Below are 23,251 nucleotides of genomic sequence, written 5' to 3'. Positions count from 1 at the left end.
TTCTTTAATTGTGAATTTGAAATTCTCTCTCTCCAAAACTCTCTTCCACCATTCATTGAGAGGGAAAGCAATTTTACATACCATTTACATGTGCAGTCATGCAAAATTTCCACTTTAGTCATGTTGTAAAAGAAAACACATTTTTTTAAAGGAAGAAATAAAAACAAAAGTGTTTTTTTAAGTTTTTTTCTCTCTTCATTCAGTCTCCAGAAGTTCTTTCTCTGGAGTTGAAAAACACTTTTCATCATAAGTCCTTGAGAATTATCTTGGATGACTGTATGGCTAATATCTAAGTCATTCACAATTGGTAATCATACTGTGGAAAATTAATATTGAATTGTGATGTTTTTGTGAAATAATTTTCCCCCTTTTTCTAAAGTGAGGCTACTTTTAGTTTCTCCTTTACACTACTAAAATGGGTTGGGATCTTTTGTCTTAATTAAGGATAAAAGGATTAAGGGCAGTTCAACTGCTTGAACGCATGGGTTGGGGTGGACATGATTGGGGATGTGGACTGGAAACTACCACACCAATGCAACTACCAACAATTTGGAAATTGGTCTTGATCAAGGACACATGACAAAACTAGTGGAAATGCGCATGGGTAGGGGGTGTGCGGGGGGGGGGTTGAAGGGGAAAGGAGGAGCATGAATCATGTAACCATGTTAAAAATGAATATTAATAAATGTTAAAAAAAAAAAAAAAAGGATTAAGGGCAGGAATGACCAGCCAAGATGAACCCTGATTAAGAGTGCCTAAGTGTGGCTAAGCAGCCATGTTGAGCACATTTAAAATAGAATGATTTGGGTCATGTTTCAGAATGGGCTGCCATCTTACCTGTCTTAAGCAACAACATGCCCCTCCCATGATGAAGTAATAAGGGAAGAGTTGAGGTCTCTAAGTCTATCTACTCAGAAGCTATTTATCAATTATAGGTGTCTTGGGATGTCCAGGGAAGGGTCTGAGTGATGAGCTCACAAGTGGTCACACACTTGCACCAGAGGAGTAGGGACACTTGCTTTTTTGGACTGTGGAGAAATTTAAAAGGAAACTCAGCCTCAAATACATAGTGTTTGACCCTGGACAAGTCATTTTTTAAATCTCTGTGTGCCTCTGTGGTTACATCTTTAAAATGGGGATAATAAAAAGCCAAGGTTGTTGTGAGGATCAAATAAGGTAACAATTATCAAATGCTTAACACCAGAGCTGGGGACATGAGAGGTGCCTCATAAAGGCTTACTGACTGTCTGACACCAAGAATCAGAAATGAGAGGACAAGAAGACAGTTAAGGCACAAGCCCTGCTCTCCAGGAGTTTAAAATCCAATAGAGGCTAAAGGTATGTCTACAAGTAACTATGATGAAAGGGAGAGATCTATATGGGCTTGAATGACAAGGCTATGAAGGGAAGCAGAGCAAATTAAGGCTAGAAAGGGATGAGAGTCAGAATGTAGAGCCCTGAATGCCAGGATCAGAATCAGTCTAACTCTAAATTTAGGAGAATATAGCATTGGCATAAGATACATAGTATGGGATGTGTGATATCTGTGCTCAATGATATTTCACCGAATAATGAAATTATTCAATAGGCAATGGGGAAACTCTGGGGACTTTTGAGCAGGTGAATCACATAACTAGGAACACTCTAGGAAAGTTGTCACATGAGACCAGATGTCCCTGAAGCCCCTCCCAGCTCAGAGAATCTGTGTGTCTGTGGATCTGAGGTCAGAAGGAAGGGCTGCTTCTCAGAAGAGACTTGTTTTGCTCTGCCCAAGAGACTCCAAAACCAGGAGCAATGGGGACGAGACTGCAAAGAGAAGATTCCAGCTTTTACCTAGACCAAGGCAAAATGGGAGGGATGGAGCTTCCCTAACTGGGGGTCTCCAAGCAGAGACTGGAGGGCCACTTATTGGGGATGTCATTGGGGCTGGGACATGGGCAGGACTGGATAGTCTTTGTGGTGCCTGTCACCCCTGACTGAGATTTCAAGATTCCAGTGACTCTTAGACTATTAGAGCAGCTGGGCAAATGTCAAGAATGGAACTGGGGACTCCAAAATGCATAGGCTCCGTGACAGTTGGCTGGGAGGCTCTTTGTGTTATCTTCACCAGAAAGGATTAGCAAATAGCTCAGGGCCAGAACTTTGAAACAGAGCATGCTGCCAGCTCTCAGAGAAGGGAGCTGAACAGGCCTGGGAAGGTTTTAGGCCCTTGTTGTGGGTTTGGAGAAACCAATGCACCATGGTTAAACAGAAGAATCAGAGAGAGGATAATCTGGGTGAGGAAAACATCATCTGGGACAAAGGTGCTGGTTGAGAGAAGGGAGAAAATGCTTCAAAAGAAAGAGCTTCTTTCTTTTGTATCACTACTGACCTTGAAAAAAATCCTGGGCGAGTCCAGCATTGAAGGCAGGAGAGCATATGAGGAGCTGTCCCTTGGGAACACACCTGCACCCTGTCACCACTGACTCTCAGCCATGTCCTCCTGTCATGCCCGACAGATTTCCCAACCAGCAAGGCCCTAGGGAGCCAAAACATACCTACCGGCCACCAGGGTTTTGGTCCAACTCTCAGTCACAGTGGTATGTCTTCGGTGAAGGGACCAAACTGACCATCCTGGGTAAGTAGCCTTTGCGCTCCCTGTCCCTCCTTGCCTTGTTCAGGTTCTTGCCTTTCTGTCTGAGAGTCACCCACTTACCGGAGGGTCTCCCTGGGGCCAGGAGGCTAGAAGTGGCAGACCAACTTGGAGGGGAATATGGACTATGAACCTGCAGTAAGGCACTCAGTCTCTGGGACACCCTCTGAAAAAAACATTGTCCCCAGCTTGGGGACAAAGTAGAAGATTATTGGACAAGGCAGAGCAAAACCAGGTTTCCCAGTAAAGGAATCAGAAGGGTTGTATTCTTTCCCTTCTTTCATGTTAGTCCCCTTACATTAGGAAGACTTCAGGAGACCCAGGGCTCACTCGGCATGGGGATAATGAGGCAAGCCAAACTTTGGTCCCCAAAGTCTCTGGCTTGCTGGGACAGACAGAGTAAACATTCTGGTTGAGTCTCCAAGGTTGCAATGAAGAACAAGAGGGCATCACAAGGGATAGGTTCAGGGGCCTTGCCTACTAGACTGCCTGGGAGGGAAACCCCAACTGAGGACTGTCTGGGGAGGTAAGGCAGGGAAAGCCAAAACATGGAGACCCTAAAGAGCAGCTCTTGGGGATCTCAGGTCTTACACTCTTGAGGGAATGGAGGGCAATGGAATGGGGCAGGGAGCCAAAGCCAGGCTTGGGGCATCCCAAACTATGACATGAAGGAGACAGTGTGGGCTGCTCTAAACTTAGACTTACAGCAACTGGGGTTGGAATGATTCTTTAGTACTCATTAGTTAAGAGAATCTGGGCAAGTTAAAGAAGCTCTCCAGGTCTTTGTTACCTCATCTGTAAAATACAGTGGGCCAACGCAAAAATCTTAGAGGTCCTTTCTAGCTCTGTCTGTGATTGTGTGAAAAGAACAAGAAAGGATGTTAACTGAGCAGTTGGAGTTGATCCAAAGGTCACAGCAGCCTCAGCAGAGGCTAGCACAAATGGGAAGAAACTGAGAGTGGGAAAATAGGTGCCTTGGAAAAATTGAATGAGGCTCTGCTGTTCTTAAGCATGGAAGAAATTCTTGAGGGGAAAGGTTAAAGGGTAGGCATGATGAAAGACTGCCCAATCCCTAAGGAAGGCAGAGAAAAGTCTCCCCAGAAAAGAGGAACAGTGCAAATGAAGCCAAGAGCTGCATAGGTGAGGACTACCAGGGGCAGGAATCAGAGATCTTAAGGCAGAATCTTGGCATATCATAAAAGAACGGGAAGGCGGTTGGGAGTGATGAGATCTTGCAATCATGTTGTCATCGGTATGACTCTGTCAGCTTTATTTGATTTATTTCCTCCTCCAGAGAGGGGAAATGACTTCCCAACATCATATACTAGCGCAATAGAAAGCAGTCAGGGTCAAGAGAAAGAAAGAGGGTTCTCTAGATGCAAAGAAAGGAATACATTTGTCAGAAATTCCCTGGGGCAAGGAAAGATTAGAAATGTAAAGAACAGGAGCAAAACTCCAAATGTTACTGCATTTCTATTCTGTGCAACACTAACTTCCTTCCCTTACTCTTCAACGTTACCAGGTCAGCCCAAGGCACCCCCACGGTCATAGCCTATGGTCCATCCAAGGATGAGCTGCACACCCCAAAGGCCACACTTCTGTTTCTCATCAGAAGCTTCTACCCAAGCTCCATGGAGGTGACCTGGACCAAGAATGGCTCCCCTGTGTCCAGTGGGGTACACACCAGCAAGCCAGCATGCCAGAGTGACATGTATTCAGCCAGCAGTTACCTCTCAGTCAACACCAACCAATGTAGGGGAAACAACATATATATGCCTGCAAGGTCACCCATGAGGGCCAGGTCATACAGAAGGAGCTGTCCCCCAGGCAGTACACTTAGAGGCCCTCACCCTCCAGGACCCGTCTCTCCATCCCCATATATGAGCAGGCCCAGTTCATCACCCCCTCTCCCCTGCTTCTAATAAAGATTTTTTCTTTCTCATTCAATTGCCTCTCATGTCTTCTGTGTTGGGTATCACCTTCCCTCCCTTCATGATGCCTCCCAACTCAGGGCCTCTTTTGCCCCTCATGTCCAAAGACCAGCTGAGGCCAAGTCCTTGGCTACATGGAAGATGAAAGATGCTGCCTCCAGAGTCCAGGAACTGCACTGTGTCCCAGCATCTCCATCACACAAGCACAAGGGGAGGGGAGGGAGAAGAAGAGGAACAGGGGAGGAGGGAGAATGGCCAGGAAATAGTCCTCCAAAAATGAAAGGAAAGGGAAGGATCACAGTGGAACCCCTCACCATACCAGCTCACATCCAAGGAATGCAATGGAAAAGCTCCTCCCATCCTGAGGACCCCAAAGTGGCATGGGACTAGATCAGACCAACCTCCTTCTAAAGAGTCTAAGGGCCACAGGACACTGGCTCCTGAGTACAAGGAGGGGACCCGAATCCAGACATGTATTCCTACCCCTGGGGGACCTTTACCAAGTCTAAACCTCCCTGGATTCAGTTGCCTCATCTGTAAAGTGAGCAGCTGATACAAGGTAACTTCTAAGGCACTCTTCAAATAGCTAAAGGGCCATCACAACATGGAAGAAGGATGCTCATACTTCCAAGATCCAAAACCCACAATCAGAAGGACCTGAACAAGGAAATAGAGTAGAGCACCTTGGAGGGAAAATTGCCCACATTTGGAGCTCTCCGTAGTAGAATGAGCTCCCCTGCACATTAGCCAAAAGGACTTGGTCTTGACAGGCAGAAATACAATGCTGGGAATGCTGGACCAGGAACTCTTTGGATGAGAAGCCTCCTAGGTATCTTAAGATCTGGGAGTCCAGCCAGTGAGAGGATCAGTGAGGTCAGAGAGCTCTTCGGGGAAACACGGCTACAGAGCTGCATGACAGCCCTCATTGGCATGGCTCCTCAACAGAGAAAGACAAAGCCATTTAATGAGAAAGGGAAGATGCCATACGTAGGTCCCTGACCTGAATCTAAGAGCCCCTCTGCCCTTACTTACACTAGTCTGGGGGAATCTAGGCCCCATCTAAGAGTGATGTTCCTCTGTATGATGGGCATCAAATCCTCAAAGCACCGCCAACCCAGACTGATGAGAGGGAAAAAATCTGTAAGACCTGTTGCCAACTGCCAAGTGTCAGGTAAATGCTTGGCACAGTGGTCAACACATCCTTGGTACCTTATCAGGGTTGAATGATTATAAATATTGGTTGAGAAGAGCTGAATTCTGAGACCTTGGCATTCCTCATTGCTCACACACAAGAGGACATGAAGCCTACGAACTCAGACTCTTCAGTCCCACCTGACATGGCCACCCTACACTTGGGAAAGCCCTGATTCTAGACACAGAAAAGAGAAGCTCAGCCCAGAGCCAGCCTCAGGACACACATGTGTCTTTCCTTGGCTCACTTAAGCAACCCTGAACCCACCCTCCATGAATCCTGCTCTCATAACCATGGGAACACTCCAGGAAACAGTGATGCCCCAAAGTGCTCTAATTTGGGGTGAAGACTCAAGATTCCATTCCAGTACCAATGCTCCTATCACATATGGATCAGAGAGTCAATCCCACCAGCCCCCTAAAGCCAGTGAAGAGAACATAACATTCTTGCCTCTACACAGGAGTGCTGTTGGGGTGAAGGAACAAAAGAGGAAAAGGAAAGATTAATTCGAAATCCCTGCTACCCTGAACTGTAGTCCCTTCTGCTCTGGTCCTTTTGGGAGTCTCCTGGAAATATGGGTCCCAAGAGTTGGGAGCCAGGACAGAGGGGTGGATGGTCAGTGCTTTGAGATACAAAGGTGACAGACACCTGAGGGAAGTCACTACAAGCCCCAGCTCTGCAGCAGGAGAACTGAACAGGTGATGCTTGAAGGTGACTTCCTGAAGTCTTGGATACACCCATGGGATGTCCCATGGGAAGCCACATCCACATGGATAATGGGCAACAACAAGATTTGGGTTCAAGTCTTGGCTGTAGAGGCAAGTGTTCACTGTCACAGGCACCTACCCCAGCTCTCTGATGAAGAGGAAGGATGCCGCCAGACCCTGACCAGGTGGAGATGTCCCTAGTTGAGGGGCCAGTGCTCCTGTCTCACAGCTGCAGAGGGCTAAGGGGGAGGAGATGGGGGTCAGAGACAATCACTATCAGGTTTTTATGGGGGTCTGTGTCACAGTGTTTGGTGTTTTCAGTACTGGGGACCAGTTGATCATCCTGGGTGAGTCACTTGTTTACTTCTCTCCATTTCTGGGATACTCGGGAACCTGAGAAAGTGGTTCCTAATCTCTGCCTATCTGGGGGGTCCCCAACATTCAACAATTTTTCCAACAAAATCTTTCCTCTCTTTCTCCAATTATTTCTCCTTTTCAACCAAAAGACTGGATTCCCCCCTTGATCTCGTTCATTCTCATACTCAACCTTCTCATTCCATGTGCCCTGGACACACCCTTCCAGGTGAGCCCTTGTCCAATTCTGCCTAGGATCAGGGACCTTCCGCATGTCCAAATTATAGGGGCTATCTTGTTTACCATTATTCACATTTCCACTATTGAGCCAAGTACCAACAAAAACAAAATCTTTAATAAATGCTTCATAGCCACACTCCATGATAGAGTCCAAGTAAAAGCATTTCATTTTTTATTATTTCTAAAGCAGTTAGCACAGTTCCACCACCTGCAAACCTTCAGGCTATCTCGGGGCATAAATCTGTGTTGGGTCATAAGCAGAGAGATGCAAGGCCTGAAGGTAGTGCTGGAAGAGGGAACCATTCACAGAAATGGGGGCAAAATGGCTCCTCCCTTTGGCCTTTGAGGAGATCCAATAGAGTTATATATATATAGGCAATATAATACAGATAGAGATAGAGATAGAGATAGAGATAGAGATAGAGATAGAGATAGAGATAGAGATAGAGATAGAGATAGAGATAGAGATAGAGGCAACTTTCTCCATGGCAGAAAGGTGATGGGTTTAGGAAGCCAAATGAGACACACAGAAACCCCAATATATGTACAGCCAATGACAAAACAGCAGGAAATATGATTGTTTTGCTTGACTAGACATATTGTTACAAGGAATTTGTTTTTCTTTTCCTTTTCGATGGGTTAGGAAGGAGAGAAAATAGGCATTTGTTGAGTCTTTTTTAATAGAGAAGTGATGAGTTCCATGATGTGGAACGTTCGCTTCATTGTCTAATGAGATCACTTTACTGAATTACTTTACATTATGAACAAGAAAGCTCTCATGGATTGGACAGCAATCAGAAAATATTTGCAATGTCAAAACAAAATGTAACAAAAAAACATTTAAAATCTCCTCTAATTCCTTGTCCTCTACTCTCCTGGCCAGTCTCTGATTTAGCCCTTCTGATATTACCCTCCCAGGGCCATGCCTCACTTTTCCATCCATCCTGCAGTCAGGGAAGATTCTGGGGGAAAGATTGTGCCCTTGGTTGGGTAGAGGGGGTCACAAAAGGATCCTGATACATTAAGACTGCAAGGATCGGGGGTGGGACAAAAAGAGCCAGAAGAAGGCCGTTGGTGACAGTTACTGATAGGTGAGACCAGAGAGAATTCTGGGTACTTCTCCTGGGGAAGAAGGAGGAGGAAAGGACTTCTGGTGGAGGATTGAGGGAGGGAGAAGGAGAACATCCCAGCTCGAATCCAGTCCTGAGAGCTTCCTGAGGATCTTTCTTTGGACATTGATACCCTGATTCCCTGGTCAAAGGCATCTCATCCCTTCTCATCCATCAAGACTTCAGTCAGCAAAGTTTCTGGACTCCATTTTGGGAGTGATCTCTTGGGCTCCTTCCCCCATTACCCAACCTTGCTGAGAGACCCTTCTGGTTTGATTTTGCAATTACAGAAAGGATAGAAATAGCAAATAGAAATAGAAACTGAAGGAGAAGTGGTGAGGGGAGACACTTGGGAGCAAGAACCCCAAAGGTCCCCACCGGAGTGGCAGACCCAATAGAAATAGAGAAGAGGCACCCCAGAATCCCTCTGCCCTTCATTCCTTTCCCCAATCCCTGAATTGTGATTAATAAAAGCCATTCATTAATCAGATAGCAGTCCAGAGTGCCTGAGAGACAATGAGGGGGAGGGGAACCACAGCTTAGTCTGGCTGCCTCCATCTTGGAGCCAGACCCACTTCTGTGAGGTTAACTGATCTTCAGAGAGCCTTGCATGAACCCCACCCTCATTCAGAATCGATTTGGGGTCCCCCATACCTCATCTTAAAGGGAAGCCTTGTGCCCAAATCCTGTGGGATAGCATGACCATCCAGGTCACCCAGTTTGGGGGTGACACCCCTTCAAAGTCTCTTCAGTGTATATTTGGAGTGAGGGGAGAGCTAGAAGAAAGTCTCACCCTCATAGACTCTCTCTATCTCCCCTCTATCATAACATTTTGGTACTGGCTCTCTTTATTCTTACAAGACCTGAGGATGTTACTCTTCTTCTCCAGAACTTTCAGAGGCTCCCTATTACTCCTAGAGCAAAATATTTACATTAGATTCATTCATGCTCTGTCTTCAATCTCCCATATCAGACCCATTCCACATCATCCAACCTCATATACTCTTCCTTTTAGATGAACTGGCCAACTTTCTTTTGCCAGCCTGTGTGGCCTTCCCCCTCTAGTCTCTGCCTTTGCTAAGGTGATTATCATCTTCCAGATCTGCTTACCAGGTCCTAGAGACCAAAGTTTCTTTCAGTGCTTTGTCCAAGTGTCACTTCTTCCTACAAGTCTTTCCTTATTACTCCAGTGGCTAATGCCCTACCCTGAAATAACTCTGGGTTTAATTTATAAGTGTTCTGTATTCATCTATAGACATCCTGCTTTTCCACTGGTAGGATGGGAGCTCTCTGAGAGCACAAATTGTTTCCTTTTTGGCTCTGTACCCCCAGGGACCACCACAGTATATGGCATGGAATAAGCCATTAATAAATGTTTGCTGGCTCAATGTTTGCCTCTGTCATCATGGAAGGCTTAGGTGGGAAGACCACTGAGGACCAGACTCCTCCAGATCCTTAGCTCTCTCTTCAATGCCACCTCCACCATCAGAAGCCAAGCCTCCTTGCTCTTGACTCTGATCAGAGGCAACAGGCCTGGGAAATATAAGTGGGGACAGGGTTGTAACAATTAAAATGGGTTTTGGTCAAATTGCATTATAAAAAGTTGTGGTCACCATTTATAATAATTAAAAATTAAACTATGAGTAGATTAGTCACTTTAGGAGCTTTATTACAGCAAAAGTAGAGATAGTAAAGAGAGGGACATGTAGGAAGGAGGGAGAGAATATGTAGCTAAATACCCTAAGTCTGGATTCGAATTCCTCCAGACCATGAGTGTGAATCTGAATGCAAGTCTCACCAGCTCAAGAGAGTGTCTCCAGTCAAGCTTTTCACCAACCAAAAGAGAGTCTGATGCCACAAAGATTGAGCCTCACTGAAGAGAGCATCCCACTGAAGGCAGGAGAAGAGCCAAAAGGCCAGTGTCTTCTGGCCAGGGTCTCCTCAACCCAAGCGAATCACCAAAGCTGAACTCCTGGAGCCACCAATGAAGAATCACCATCATAGAATGAAATGCAGCTAAGAGACACCAAGGCAATGGAATCCCTCCAGCACAGGAGTCCCTGTTCAGCTCTCTGGTCCTGCCTTTTATAACCCTTTTCCCTCATCACTTTCTTTCTCTCTGGTTTCTACTTCTTTCACTGTGGGCTGGCCTATCACATCTCAGGAACCATTGGGGGATGCAGAGCTTTGCTTGTGGGATCCAGGTGTGAACTTCCTTTTCTACTAAAAAGTTAATTAAGTGTGAAAGGTGGGACTCTACAAGTTCTTGACTGATATACTATGGTAAAATGGAATGGAATGTACCTCTGTACCAGCAGCAATACAATGACCCAGGACAATTTTGAGGGATTTATGGTGAAGATGCTACCCACATTCAGAGGAAGGACTGCAGGAGAGGAAACATATAAGAAAAACAACTGCTTGAACGCATGGGTCAGGGTGGACATGATTGAGGGTGTGGACTCGAAACCACCACACCAATGCAACTACCAACAATTTGGAAATAGGTCTTGATCAAGGACACATGACAAAACTAATGGAAATGTGCATCAGCCATGCGTGGGGGGAGTGCGGGGGGCGAAGGGGAAAGGTGGAGCATGAATCATGTAAGCATGTTAAAAATGAATATTAATAAATGTTTGACTAAGTTAAAATAAACAAAGGAGGATAATTCCATTTACACAGAGTCCAAGGCCAGATCTGAGACCAGATCCCCTCTAGCCCAAGGGAGTTGGTGCATCATGGCCTTGGATGGAAAGGTCTGTGTTTGAGCAGTGAGGGAGTTATCTTTAAAGGAGAAAGTGTAGAGCAGAGAGTATGCAGCAACCTGTAGGCCCTAACTGGGAACAAAAAGAAAATGAAACAGAGAGGCTGAAGGCTCAGGGGAAGGGAGAGGACAGACAAAGGTTTTTGTCTCACTTCCTCATCTCTTTCAATCATTGTAAGCCTTGGTATTATCATCAAATGACAAACAGTATTGATCAGCCTCATCCTCAGCCTGGATCCCAGAAATGGTTAATGAGGCCACCTTGTTGCTGCTGGAGCCTGAGAATCGGTCAGAGACCCCCTCTGGTCATTCATTGTCCTTGTAAATGACCAGCACATGACTAGCAACTCATATATCTTATCTGAAAGGTCATCCCATACTAATCAACTAGTTATTGTTTCTATGTTCTTTTGATTATAGGGTTTGTGGGACATTTCAGCCCATATCAAATACCTGAAGATAATCCTGAGCCAAAGGAAAAGTAAAGGATAGGGGTGGGGGAAGCTAGGTGGCTCAGTGGATAGAGACCCAGGTGGAGAGATGGGAGGTCCCAGATTCAAATCTAGTTTCAGACAATTCCTAGCTGTGTGACCTTGGGCAAGTCATTTAACCCCCATTGCCTAGATTTTACTGCTCTTTTGCCTTGGAACCAATATTTGTATTTGCTTCTAGGATGGAAGGTAAGGATTTAAAAAAAAAGAAATCTCAAAACTAATCTCAAATTCTCCATGGAGGAAACAAGTATTTTCCCAAGGGAGTTCACATTTTTCTGAGCATGGCACTCGTCTGTGAGCCCTGTCATCTGTAACACTGGGAAGGATAAAACTTATGGATCACTTGAGTTTTGAAGTCTTTGAACTGTGGCAGGGCTGAAGCTGTTCAATTGTCTTTATGAAGGCTGGCACCAATATGGTGAGTCCTCAGGAGTGAAGAACCACTAGGTTGCCAAAGGAGAGATGAACTGGCCCAAGTCAGAAAAAATTGTTCAGGTTAAAGCTTCTGTCTGACCAGCACTGAGATTAAGCCCAAGTGTGCAATGGACTTCCAACCTGCACAAGACAGAGAGAGTCAACCTCAAAAGAAAAAAAAGGAAAGGAAAAATCTTGATGTCTTGTTCTTCTCTCATCTCAATTAGGTTTAAAAAATAAAAGTTCTTTAAGCTTTATTGTCACTGTGTAAATTCAGAGACTGTCTTCTGTCATTTTTCAGAAGCTTTGCCTGGGAAACTTTGACTCCAGCTGACAAAAATGAGAACCTTGTATTAATTTCTGTTTGAGGGAAAAGTCACTTGTTCCATCTTCTGTATGTTGAGGGGAGGAGGGTCAGAAATTGAACCCAGACATCTGAGCTCTGGATGTGTCTTTGTACACAGGATTGTTTCTTAAAATGTTCTCCTGTCAAGAGCATTTTTGAACATTTCTTAATGTTTTTTTTTAGTTTTAAGTCTACACTATGTCAATGTCATTATCCATTATCTTTATTTTTTTGTTCTCCTTTTTCCTCATTTACTACTATTAATTAACCCTAATTCCTGTAAACTATAGAATTGTATTTCTTTTTATATTATTTCATTTTCTTTTTAATATTATTAATTTCTTGACCTCCTTCTCTTCAGTTTCCAAGTCACATTTCAAATTCTCTGTGTGTGTGTGTGGTTTTTTAAAACACATTCTGTTTTAGAATTGATGCTAAGTAGATACTAAAAGCTAGGCAATTGGGGTTAAGTGACTTCCTAAAATGTATCTGAGGCCTCATTTGAACCCAGATCTTCCCAACTCCAAGCCCTGCTCTCTAAACAATGAGCCACCTAGCTGCCCCCTCAAATCACGATTTTTTTAAACCCTTACCTTCTGTCTTAGAATCAATATTGTATATTGGTTCTAAGGCAGAAGAGCACTAAGGACTAGGCAGTGGGGGATGTCTGTGGCCAGGTTTGAACCCAGGACCTCCTATCTCTAGGCCTGGCTCTCAATCCACTGAGTCATATAGCTGCCCTCTCAAATCATGTTTTGAGATCTACTTTCATTCCCCTTACCACCAGTGCTATTTGCTAAATACAGGTTTCTTCTGTATTTCAAATCCATTGTATAATTTTCATTCTAAATTTGCTCTTCCTCTTCCTGTTCATTGATATTATCTCCCCCTCTCTCCTCCTTTCTTCCCATCCCTACTTCTGTGGAAGACACCACCCTCATTCTAGTGTTTCAGGTGAATCTTGGTATTATCATCAATTCCTCACTCTCTTCCTACCACATATCCAACCAACTGTCAAATCCTACCATTTCTATGTTCCTAGCATCTCTCACATCCAACTCTTTCTCTATATTCATACAGCTTCTACTTTAGTTCATGCCCTCATCCATCAATAAACAGTGAAGTACAAGCTAAGCACCAGGTACTGTGCTAAGTGCTGGTGAAACATACACAAAAAGGCAAAAGGCAGTCCCTGTGCTCAAGGAGCTTTACAATTTCTTCATCTCTTGCCTCAAATATGCCGCAGCCTTCTAACTTGTGTTGCTGCCTCAAATCTCTCACCATTCTAACCCATTCTAACATTGGAGAACCAAAACTATTTTCCTTAAAGGCAGATCTAAATATATCACTGCCCTACTTAATTAATCCCAGTGGATTTCTATCATCTCTAGGATAAAATTAAAACTCCTCTGTTCTGCTTTTAAAGCTGTATACAACCTGGCCCCAACCTATCTTTCCAACCTCATTGGAAATCACTCAACCTCTAGCAGTCTGTGAAATCTCTTTTCTCTGTCCTTCAGTGATGATCTTCTATCTCCTCTCTCTAAACCTTCTCCATGCCAGAAATTTCCTCCTTCCTTGCCTCTATCTTATAAAGACCCTCTCCCCCTGGAAGATGATGTTCAAATATCAACTTCTGCATAAAGTTCTTCCTGATCCCCTCAATAGCTAATCCCCTCATTCTCTACCAAATTAACTAGGTTGGGTTTTTTTTAACCCCTACCTTCTGTGGAAACTGCAAATAGCAAACCTAACTAATATCAGGTATTGGCTCCAAGGCAGAAGAGTTGTAAGGGGTAAGCAATGGGGGTTAAGTAACTTATCCGTGGTCAAATTGTCAGGAATTGTCTGAGGTCAGATTTGAACTCATTTCCATACCTGGCTCTCTATCCACTGAACTACCTAAATGCTCCAATTACCTGGTCTTTAACTGTTTATATGTTTGTGGGTTTATCAACTTTATATTTCTGCCATATATTTTTATATCTACTTGTCACCTCCCCCATTAAAATGTAAGCTCTTTGCAAATAGGATCATTTCATTCTTTGTATTTGTATCTCCAGCAGGAACACAGCTCCTGGCACATGATACTTCCCCAATTAAGATTATTAATTAATAATAAATAATTGTATAAATATGCTTACATAAATAAATAGTGATAAAATAAGAAATTAATCAAGACAATTAATAATAAATATATTTTCTGGATATGTTTATATATAGATATAGTGATACATATTAATTAAATAAGAGATTAAGATTATTAATTATTGATAAATATTATATATTCATATATACTCATGTAAGTAAACACTAATAAAAATAAGAAATTTATTCATATTATTTCACTGATAGGTGATCAGAAGTGCCACTTTTGAGTTTAGAGTAACTTCTCTTTCCTCCATGTAAAACATTTCCATTTTGGTTTCTTACTTGAAAACTTATGAATGCATAGTCTAGTCTAATCCCTTTTGGGTGACACTGCTGGGTCAGATGAGTGTTATGAGCTAAGACAGGTAGCAGGAAAACATTAAAGGAAAGAAATGGGGTTTGGGTTTTACAGAAATTAAAAAGAAAGGAAAAAGTGGTTAAACACAGTAACAAGATAACACATTCAAACTATGAACTACTGCTAATCCTAAACATACAGTAATAAAACTCTAAAATATGAAACTTTCTATCTTCATGCACTATGAATCAAAAATGTAACAACTAAGAAAACAATTCCTAGCAATATTCTAAAGACCTATGCAAACTTACTAAGTATTATTAACATTATGATGTTAGTAAGCTTAAACTTATGTTAAAAAATTAGTTATGTTAATAATCCTAACAGTATCTAAGCTAACACAGTTAAAGTAAAATTTTAAGCTATGTACAATATTAAAAATCCCTGTCCCTAAGCTATCTTAAGCAAAAACTAACTAATCTGTCACTGTTGGTTAGTAGAACTATCACTAAGGGTTAATAGTCAACTATATACATATATACAGTGCTTTTAAGTGTAGGATACTTGAGCTAGTAAAGTGTCTCAGCCAATGTAAGAGAAAAACTCTAAGCACAGGACAGACAATTCTTTTGTTCTTTTGTGTGTGTGTTATTATTTACATATGTACATGTGAAGAAAGAGTAATGTTTTAAGTGTTGAAAATTATAATGACCCAGCCATGTGGTATAGTGTCTCATACTCACCCTCCTTTAGAACTCTTCTGCTAAACAGCCATGTAGTGTTTGGATGGATTCTAATGATTGAATGCACTGAGAATTCTGTGAGCATGTGATGTACACTCCTCAAACCTAATGTTCCGTCATTGATCTGATGAACTCCTCTCCATGACATTGTTGTATAAAGTCACACAGATTGTGTAGACAGGTCAATGTCCATTGTGTAGTCCTCGAAGTTGATGTCCTTGTGAAGATCTGCGAAGTCCTCATTGCTTTGGCTGTACTGCTGTCAGATGTTACTACACACTTCAGCTGGAACTGTTGTGTAGTTGTGTTGACTTGTGTTGTAACATTTTTGTGTGTCCACAAAAATTCTTCTTGATTGTTTTTTTCTTCTTTAAAAATTGAGATAAAGTCAAAATAAGTCCATTAGCTGTTATGATGTTATTTTTTCATTAGTCATCGATGTCACTATCTAGGTCTAAAAGTGTTTGAACTTCTGATTGTAGATCTTCTGAAATTACTTGATCTTCTGATTGGTGATATTTTGATATGGATTGTGTTTCTAATTGATGTATACTTGAAGCTAATTGATCTTTTAGGTGTTGAAGTAACATTATCTGGTCTTCTGATTGTTGTTCTGAAGCTGATTGATTGAGTGATTGCTGAGCTGGGATAGATTGATCTATTGGCTGCTATACTGAGACTGATTGATTTATAGGCTGCTATGCTGTTATTGATTGGTCTATTGGCTCCTAATCTGTGACTGGATCTTGATGTTGAGGCATATCTTTAGCTGACTTGACATGTGTGACATGAAACCATAGTTCTCTCCCCTTAATTTTGACCACTGTAGGAGTTACCAGAATAATTTGGAAAGCTCCATGCCACTTAGGATCCAATACAGATTTTCTGTTGAAATTTCTGGTATATACATAATCACCTGGTTGGAAGTTGTATAGATTAAAATCAAATGGTACTTTCTGCTGTATGAGAGCCAACCTGTGCAATTGATCTAAACATTCTTTTAGCAACTTGATATACTCATAGAGTTTGCATTCCATACCAAGATGTGATAGGTTATGGATGCTCTGAGATGACTTCCCTTGCCATGGCGGTTGTTCATATAATAACTCAAAAGGTGACAAATGAGTGATACTGTTGGGCTGGCATCTAAGATGGAACAATGCCATAGGTAATGCATCCGGCCATTTCAAATGTGATTCTGCACAAATCTTTGCAACTATGATCTTTAAAGATTGTTCAGTACATGGAGTGTAAATGTTGTTTTATCCCTAGAACCTCTTATATGCTGTTTAAAATACAGTGTGCAAAGTGTGGGCCACTGTCTGACGCAATTTGTAGAGGTATAGAGAACTTTGGGATTATCCATGGGTGCATCTGATAAGTCTTCCCTAGTTTTATGCATGATGTCTAGTGCATCTTCACAGTTGTGTAAACTTTCACCTTCTAAAGACAGATCAGGAATAAGAGTAGCAGGATTTATATGCTTGCAACAGTGAAATGAGATGTTCTCATTAGCCAACAGGATTGCTTGGTATTGTGATAACCTTTGGGAAGTGAAAGCTTGTAGAGTAGCATTCCTGAGTGTAGATTCCACTTGATGTGGGGAATACACTCTCAGGTCACTCCCTAATAACAATGAAGCAGATTTCCTCACCGTGATGGCTACAGCAGCAATAGCTCTCAGACAACTTGGCATTCCACAGACAACTGGACCTAATTTTGAGCTATAGAATGCAACGGGTCTGAGGGTATTCCCAAATGTTTGTGTGATGACACTGGAAGCTATCCCTTTATCTTCATACACATTGAGTAGAAAAGGTTTGTCATGATTGGGGATGCCTAGGGCTGGTGCAGATAGAGTTGGTGTGTTGAGCTTTCTGATGGCATGAATATGCTCTTTGTTTAATTTCAATGGCTCTAAGACTTCATTCCTGGTCAGCTCTATCAGAGGTTTTGTGATAAGAGTATACCCAAAATCCAGTTTCTAAAGAAGCTTGTTACTCCAATAATTGCCCTGAGTTGCCTTTTGGTTTTTGGCAAACTCAGTTTCTGTATGTCTTGTGTCCTCTTTTGGGAAATACTCCTAGTGCCCTTTTCCAGGATGAATGCCAAATATTCCACATGCCTTTTTAGCCACTGAAGTTTTGGTCTGGACACGTTGTGACCTCATTTACCTAGTTCTTGAAGTAAGTCCCTTTGACAAATGAAAGCAAATGGTGACATCAGCAGGATGTCATCCACATAATGCACCATCTTTCTGTCTTCAAAGGTGATTGACTCAAGGTCTCTCTGCAAGATTTAGCAGAAGACAGATGCCAAATCTATGAATCCCTGGGGAATTCACATCCATAAGACAGATTTCCTTTGCAAGGAGAAGGTGAACATCTGTTGGCTGTCTCTGTGCAGAGGAACAGAAAAATATGCGGAGCACAGGTCGATGACAGTGAACCAAACATGCAGCTGTGGCTGGTATAGCTGTTATAATCTGAGATGGACTGGGAACCACTGCTTGAGTCTTTTAACATGGTTGTTAACAGCTCTTAGATCTTGTACCAATAGCCATTGAGTCTGCCCATCAGAAGTCAATTTTGCTTTCTTCACAGGCATGATAGGGCTATTATACTGTGAGAAACTGTATCTTAAAATTACTTGGTCCAAGAGACTCTCACTGATGGGTCTTACACCTTTTGTAGCTTCCTTGCTCAATTTGAATTGAGGAATTCTTGGTGGTATTCCCTCCTTGACCTCTATCCTCACTGGTTCTGCAGACAGAATTCTCCCAACATTATTGGAATTTTTAGCCCAAATGTAGTCAAGGATGTCATCAGGAACCTGATATTTGCTACTATCATGTTGGTAATTTTGTTCCTCCTCACATGGCTCTAAAAATAAAACTGGGTGATATTTCAGGGGTCTCTTAGGTAAATAGAGGTAAATCTGTCAATCTGGTTGGTATTGAATGGTCACCACTAATTTACTTAAAAGATCCCTCCCAACAAGATTGGAAGGACACAATGGCATCAACAGGAAAGTGTGATAGATTGTGAGAGGGCCTAATTTCACCATTTTGGTTCTAAATTTTGGGACTTCTTGTGTTAACCCTGAACCACCCCCTCACTCTCAAACTCCCCTGATATTTGTATCCTTCTGGAATCTGCCTCAGTATAGAACAAGTAGCCCCCATGTCCACAAGGGCATCATAGGTCTCCCCCCCAAATATTTATACTTATTAGGGGTTCCCTATGACTGTTGGACTTAATAGGGACTAGAGGTATTTGGGATTCCTCAATAGATTGCATGCTTTGAGTTTGGATCCAATCTAGTGTATGGTCTTGAACAAGCACTCCATCATGTCTAGTGTCAGCATTTTCAGACAGAACAGAGACCTCTTCGGTGTCTCCTGAGGTCCTGCCTCTCTGAGAGTCCAAATAGAATATTGAACTAGAGAGCATACAGCCCCTCTGAGCTTGACCAGGGCTCAGCATAGTCTTGGTAACCGTACTGTCTTCAGCTAGGCTTATGGAATGTTCAGAACAGAGTTGGCAGAGGGCTGGAAAGGAGGATTTCTCACTAAAAGTTTCTCCCGCTCTGATGTTCTGAGCTTGACAGTCTTCAAGACTAGAACTTTCCCCTTCAGTAGTGTCGGGTTTCAGGGTAGAGGCATTATTTCCACCCTCCACTACTTCAAGGTTATTTTCTCCTATCTCAAAGACTGTTTGGAGTTTATTTCTAGCCCTACAGTCTGTATGACTGAAGTTTGTTCTTGTTAACCTCAGTCACTGAACAGTCCTCATTGATGTTATGACTGAACTCATTAGTTGCTTGAGATGTCAGATCATGAGCCTCTCTCACCCAAGCCTTGGGTATGAATTCCTTAGCCTGAGGATCAAGATGTGTAACTAAAGATTCCCTTATGTTACTTCTGTCACTCAGTAACACAGTGTCCTGCTCTACAGAAACCAAGTCTTCCTCAAGATTCCATGAAACAGCCTCTCTAACTGTACTAGCAGTTTTTATGTCTAAAGCATGAGAATGGTGCAGCACTTTGGGACACAACTCCTCTTGGGTTACACATGATATTCCTCTGTGAATACATTGTAAATCCTTTATGTCTTCATCTTTATCCAAGCTATCCACTTGATTAGAACTTGGAATAAATACAGGAGTTTGTGATTTTGATGTCTTCGAACAGGATTGCAATGCTCCTGTAAGCAAACCATTGCAAATTCCCATGCAGTCCTTTTGCTTCACATTCAATCCTATTGAGGTGAAATGTGTAAGCTGACCCCTTTTATAGTCATCACTTGTTGTCCCCAAAATACCTTGTCTCATTTGCATTATGTCTAACCATTCTTGATCTTCTGCAACAGTAATGTCACTATTTTCTGTGCAGCTTGCAATAGACATATGCTCTTCTTTGCCCAATTTTTTAGAAACATCCATATTTCCTCTATCTAAATAGGAAACTTCATCACTAGCATAGTCAGTCAGTAATAAGGCTTGACTTCATAAGTGCTTCAGGATCGTGCCTTACTTCAAATATTTCTCCATCTGGTCAAGGGATGGTGACTGGCTATACTTTTTGCATGAGTGATCACAACACTAGTCATCATGTTTAGTGTCTTCAGCCTTGCCAGATCTGCTAGACCATTTGGAGTTGCAAAAGGTCTTTCTAGAATTAGTGCCTCTGTGGTCTGAGCTGGTGTTATTGCCCTTCCCAAAGTTTATCTGCCTTTTATAATGGCACGATCTTACCAGATGACCAAAGGCCCCACAAAGAAAACATCTTTTTGTATTATTCCTGTTCCTAAAGGTGTTAGACTGCCTTGACTGACTATGTCCCCTGCTGGCCTGGAGTGCAAAATTTTTAATTTTTTCAATTTCTTTATCTTTTTTGACTTGTTTCAATTGCCTTTTAAGGTCTGCAATCACTGCATCCTTGTCAGTCTCAGATTGCCTAATAGCCTTAAGTTCTTTGGTCTTTGGAGTCATGGATATAAGAGACATGTTGTCTTCAATCATAAAGATATAAAGTCTCCCACTGAGGACAGCTTTGCCTAAAATATTGCTGAATTGGCAATACTGCACCCTTAACAAACTGCCTCCTAATGTGATCAACAGTTTCAGGTGATTGGATATCTCTTAGGCCAAGGACTGTCTCAGCTGACTCTATGAGCTTGTCTAGAAAATTGCTAGGGTGTTCATCTTTCCCTTGCCTCAACTTCTTGAATTTTGACCAGGAATTTGTTCTTTTAGCAGAGGTGCATGGCTTCTAAAAGATCAGTCTGGCATTGCAGCAATTACCACATGTTAGCGTGAGATGTTAGTTCAAGGTCCTGGTGCACAGTGGGCCATGCAGTCAAGTTGGGGTTAGTTCTAGTTTCTTGGAGGAACTTGTCCTTTTCAGATGGTGAAAAGAACTCACCCAATAGAAATTTGATATCCCCCAAATTTGGATTAAAGGTGAAGGCCCTTTTCATTTCTTTGATGCTCTTTTAAGGGCTGAGATAGAACTTGGGGAAATGGTGCCTGAGGACTTCAAGTTCATTAGGGATAAAAACCTTTTATGATTTAATATATAAAATCCCCCCTTCTGGCTGGACAATGGTATGATCCACTATGGGGAGAACAGAAATTGTAGTTTCCATCTCAGTAGTCTTGTCCTCAGTTTTGCTAGATTTTGAATTTGTGCATAAGCCCATTTGACTATTCTCAATTATTTCCAATTGGAGAATGGTGTGTTCATCCAATTTTTTGCCCTCACAGATATGCTTATTGACCTCAACCAGTAGCTTAATCTGTTCTCTTAGAGTTTAGACCAAGGAATCATTGTTAGTGGGTTTGACAGTTCTCCATAGATGTTCACAGACCCTTCTCAATGCCCAGAGACCTTGAAAAATAGACCACAATAGCAGCCATTGTTGGGGTATAGTATATAAATTCAGCCAGTGTTATTGCAAACCATTTGTAAGAGTCATAAATAAGAAGTAGACTTAATAAATATTGAGAGATAGCGGAAAACCAGAGTTGGTATGCTCCCTGCGAAATCATCCAGATAAGAAGGCAAAAGCTGCTGACAATAAAAGTCATTCTTGCCAGAGCCATTGCTACATTTGTACATTGAAAATGCAATGTAGGTTCTTGACCTAAGCTGCACTCGCCAAACTGTTATGAGCAGCAGGAGACTCAGGAGATGCTAGTGATTGTTGCTTAAATATGAAGAGAGAAAGACCCTAACCACAGCTAAATGTGAGTATAGGTTTCTTCCCACACCAGCTGGGTTAAGCCTCCTTTAAGACCTCAAGATTCTTTGCTAAACAAGGCCTTAGAGACCAATCCAGTCAGGCAGTTGGTAGGAATTTCCAGGAAGTAGAATGTAATTTCCTGAAACTTTAAGTTAAAATGAAGGATCACATTGGCTTGGAAATTACTACAGCCAGTTGGAGATGTTACCCAGATCTGACTGCTTGAATCTAGTTCCTGTTACTACAGTAAAAGTTGGCTTTCAAAGGTTATTTAGGCTTTAGGATCAAACTGGGTTTATTTGTAATCAAACTGAGGGTAAGAGGGAGAAGGAAAAGTAGGTGAAGGATACCCTAAATGATCTGGCCTCAATATTTGAAACTAAAATAATATTGTAACACAGGTTATTCCCTAAGGTGCAGAGTATGGGGAGACCTTGAGGGACACTTCCCAATTCTGTTGCTGTTTGTAGCTGAGCTCAGAGACTGTCAGGCCACTGGGTCTGATGCTGGTGTTTTCTTGAAAGTAGCTGTTTGCTCTTGCTTGATTTAAAGGTTGTTGGCTATGCCAATATGGTATTAATTTGGCTAGCAATGAAGCTTGTCCCTACCTGCCTTCCTAATCCAAACCTCCCAAACCTCCCAGGGTCCCAGTTTGCCACCACCTTCTCCCTAACCCTTGAGATGAGAGAAAGAAATGAAGTCCCAGGGGTTTGTGAACCCCAATTTATACCTTGTCCTTAACTGTCACCCTGGCACACACCCTGAGTGCTTTGCCAGGTTCTGTGTTCCAAAGTGGCAAACTGCTAACTTGCCCCTACAGAAAGTGGCTGCCCATTTCTGCATACCAAATGAGCCCAATTGGGCCTTTTCTCCAAAGAATTTGACTCACATTTTTTTGGAGGTGACTCCTCTTTCCAAGCTGATTTGAAAATGTTAACTTTCAAGTTGAAGAGAAAAGTTAAGAGGAAAATACCTTCATAGAGGGGATTCTTAAGGACCAGATGGGCCTTGCTATAAATAAAATTTGAGACCCTCCTTAGATGGCTTTATTTCATTCTTGCCAGAATGGGCACACACTACAAGAAGTGGCATGTGCATCTCCTTTTTGTAGTAACTCTTCCTTTATTCCTCACCCTACCTCAGAGTTCTCTTTCTTCTGTTCCTCATTGACTGAATACTAGGAAGTACACAGTCTTCCCAGAAGAATTCTATCTAAGAACACCTTAGTAAGCACTGGGCTCATTTTCGGGTTTCTATTTTCCTCACTGCCGACTCCAGCAGGTTTTAAACCTATTTTCTGTCTATCTACCTATCTCTTTATAATACCTGCCCAGTCATCTATTCCCCTTGATTCTCCTTTAGATAGTAAAAAGAATTCTATCCTTGCAAATCACACCAGGTACTCTCATACATGGGAAGGAGAAAGGCCATAGACTGGAGGCTCTGATTCAAGTACACGGGTATCTGGATGATTACCATGGGTAATAAACATATTCTGCCTATGGATTTCCTTGAAGAGAGTAAAGCAGTGTTTTAGGCTTCTGTATTGCTTTGATTTAAACACACTTGACCACCTGCTTCATTTACCTCCACAGAGGCCAAATTCCAGAAGACTTAACCATGGCACA

General features: G+C 42.3%; 1 protein-coding gene across 1 annotated transcript in view; it reads left to right on the top strand.

Annotated features, from left to right (window-relative positions):
- The window catches only part of LOC123245883 (immunoglobulin lambda-1 light chain-like), a 1,010,762-nt gene that overhangs the window by 905,729 nt on the left and 81,782 nt on the right, over positions 1-23,251 (top strand). Inside the window, 1 exon segment of the mRNA XM_044674873.1 lies at positions 2,578-2,617. Coding sequence (XP_044530808.1) covers positions 2,578-2,617 — 40 coding nt within the window.

The sequence above is a fragment of the Gracilinanus agilis genome, chromosome 1 (genome assembly GCF_016433145.1).
Source record: "Gracilinanus agilis isolate LMUSP501 chromosome 1, AgileGrace, whole genome shotgun sequence".
Classification (NCBI taxonomy): Eukaryota; Metazoa; Chordata; class Mammalia; order Didelphimorphia; family Didelphidae; genus Gracilinanus; species Gracilinanus agilis.
Note: the sequence above shows the minus strand (reverse complement) of the source record. Positions and strands in the feature narration are given on the sequence as shown.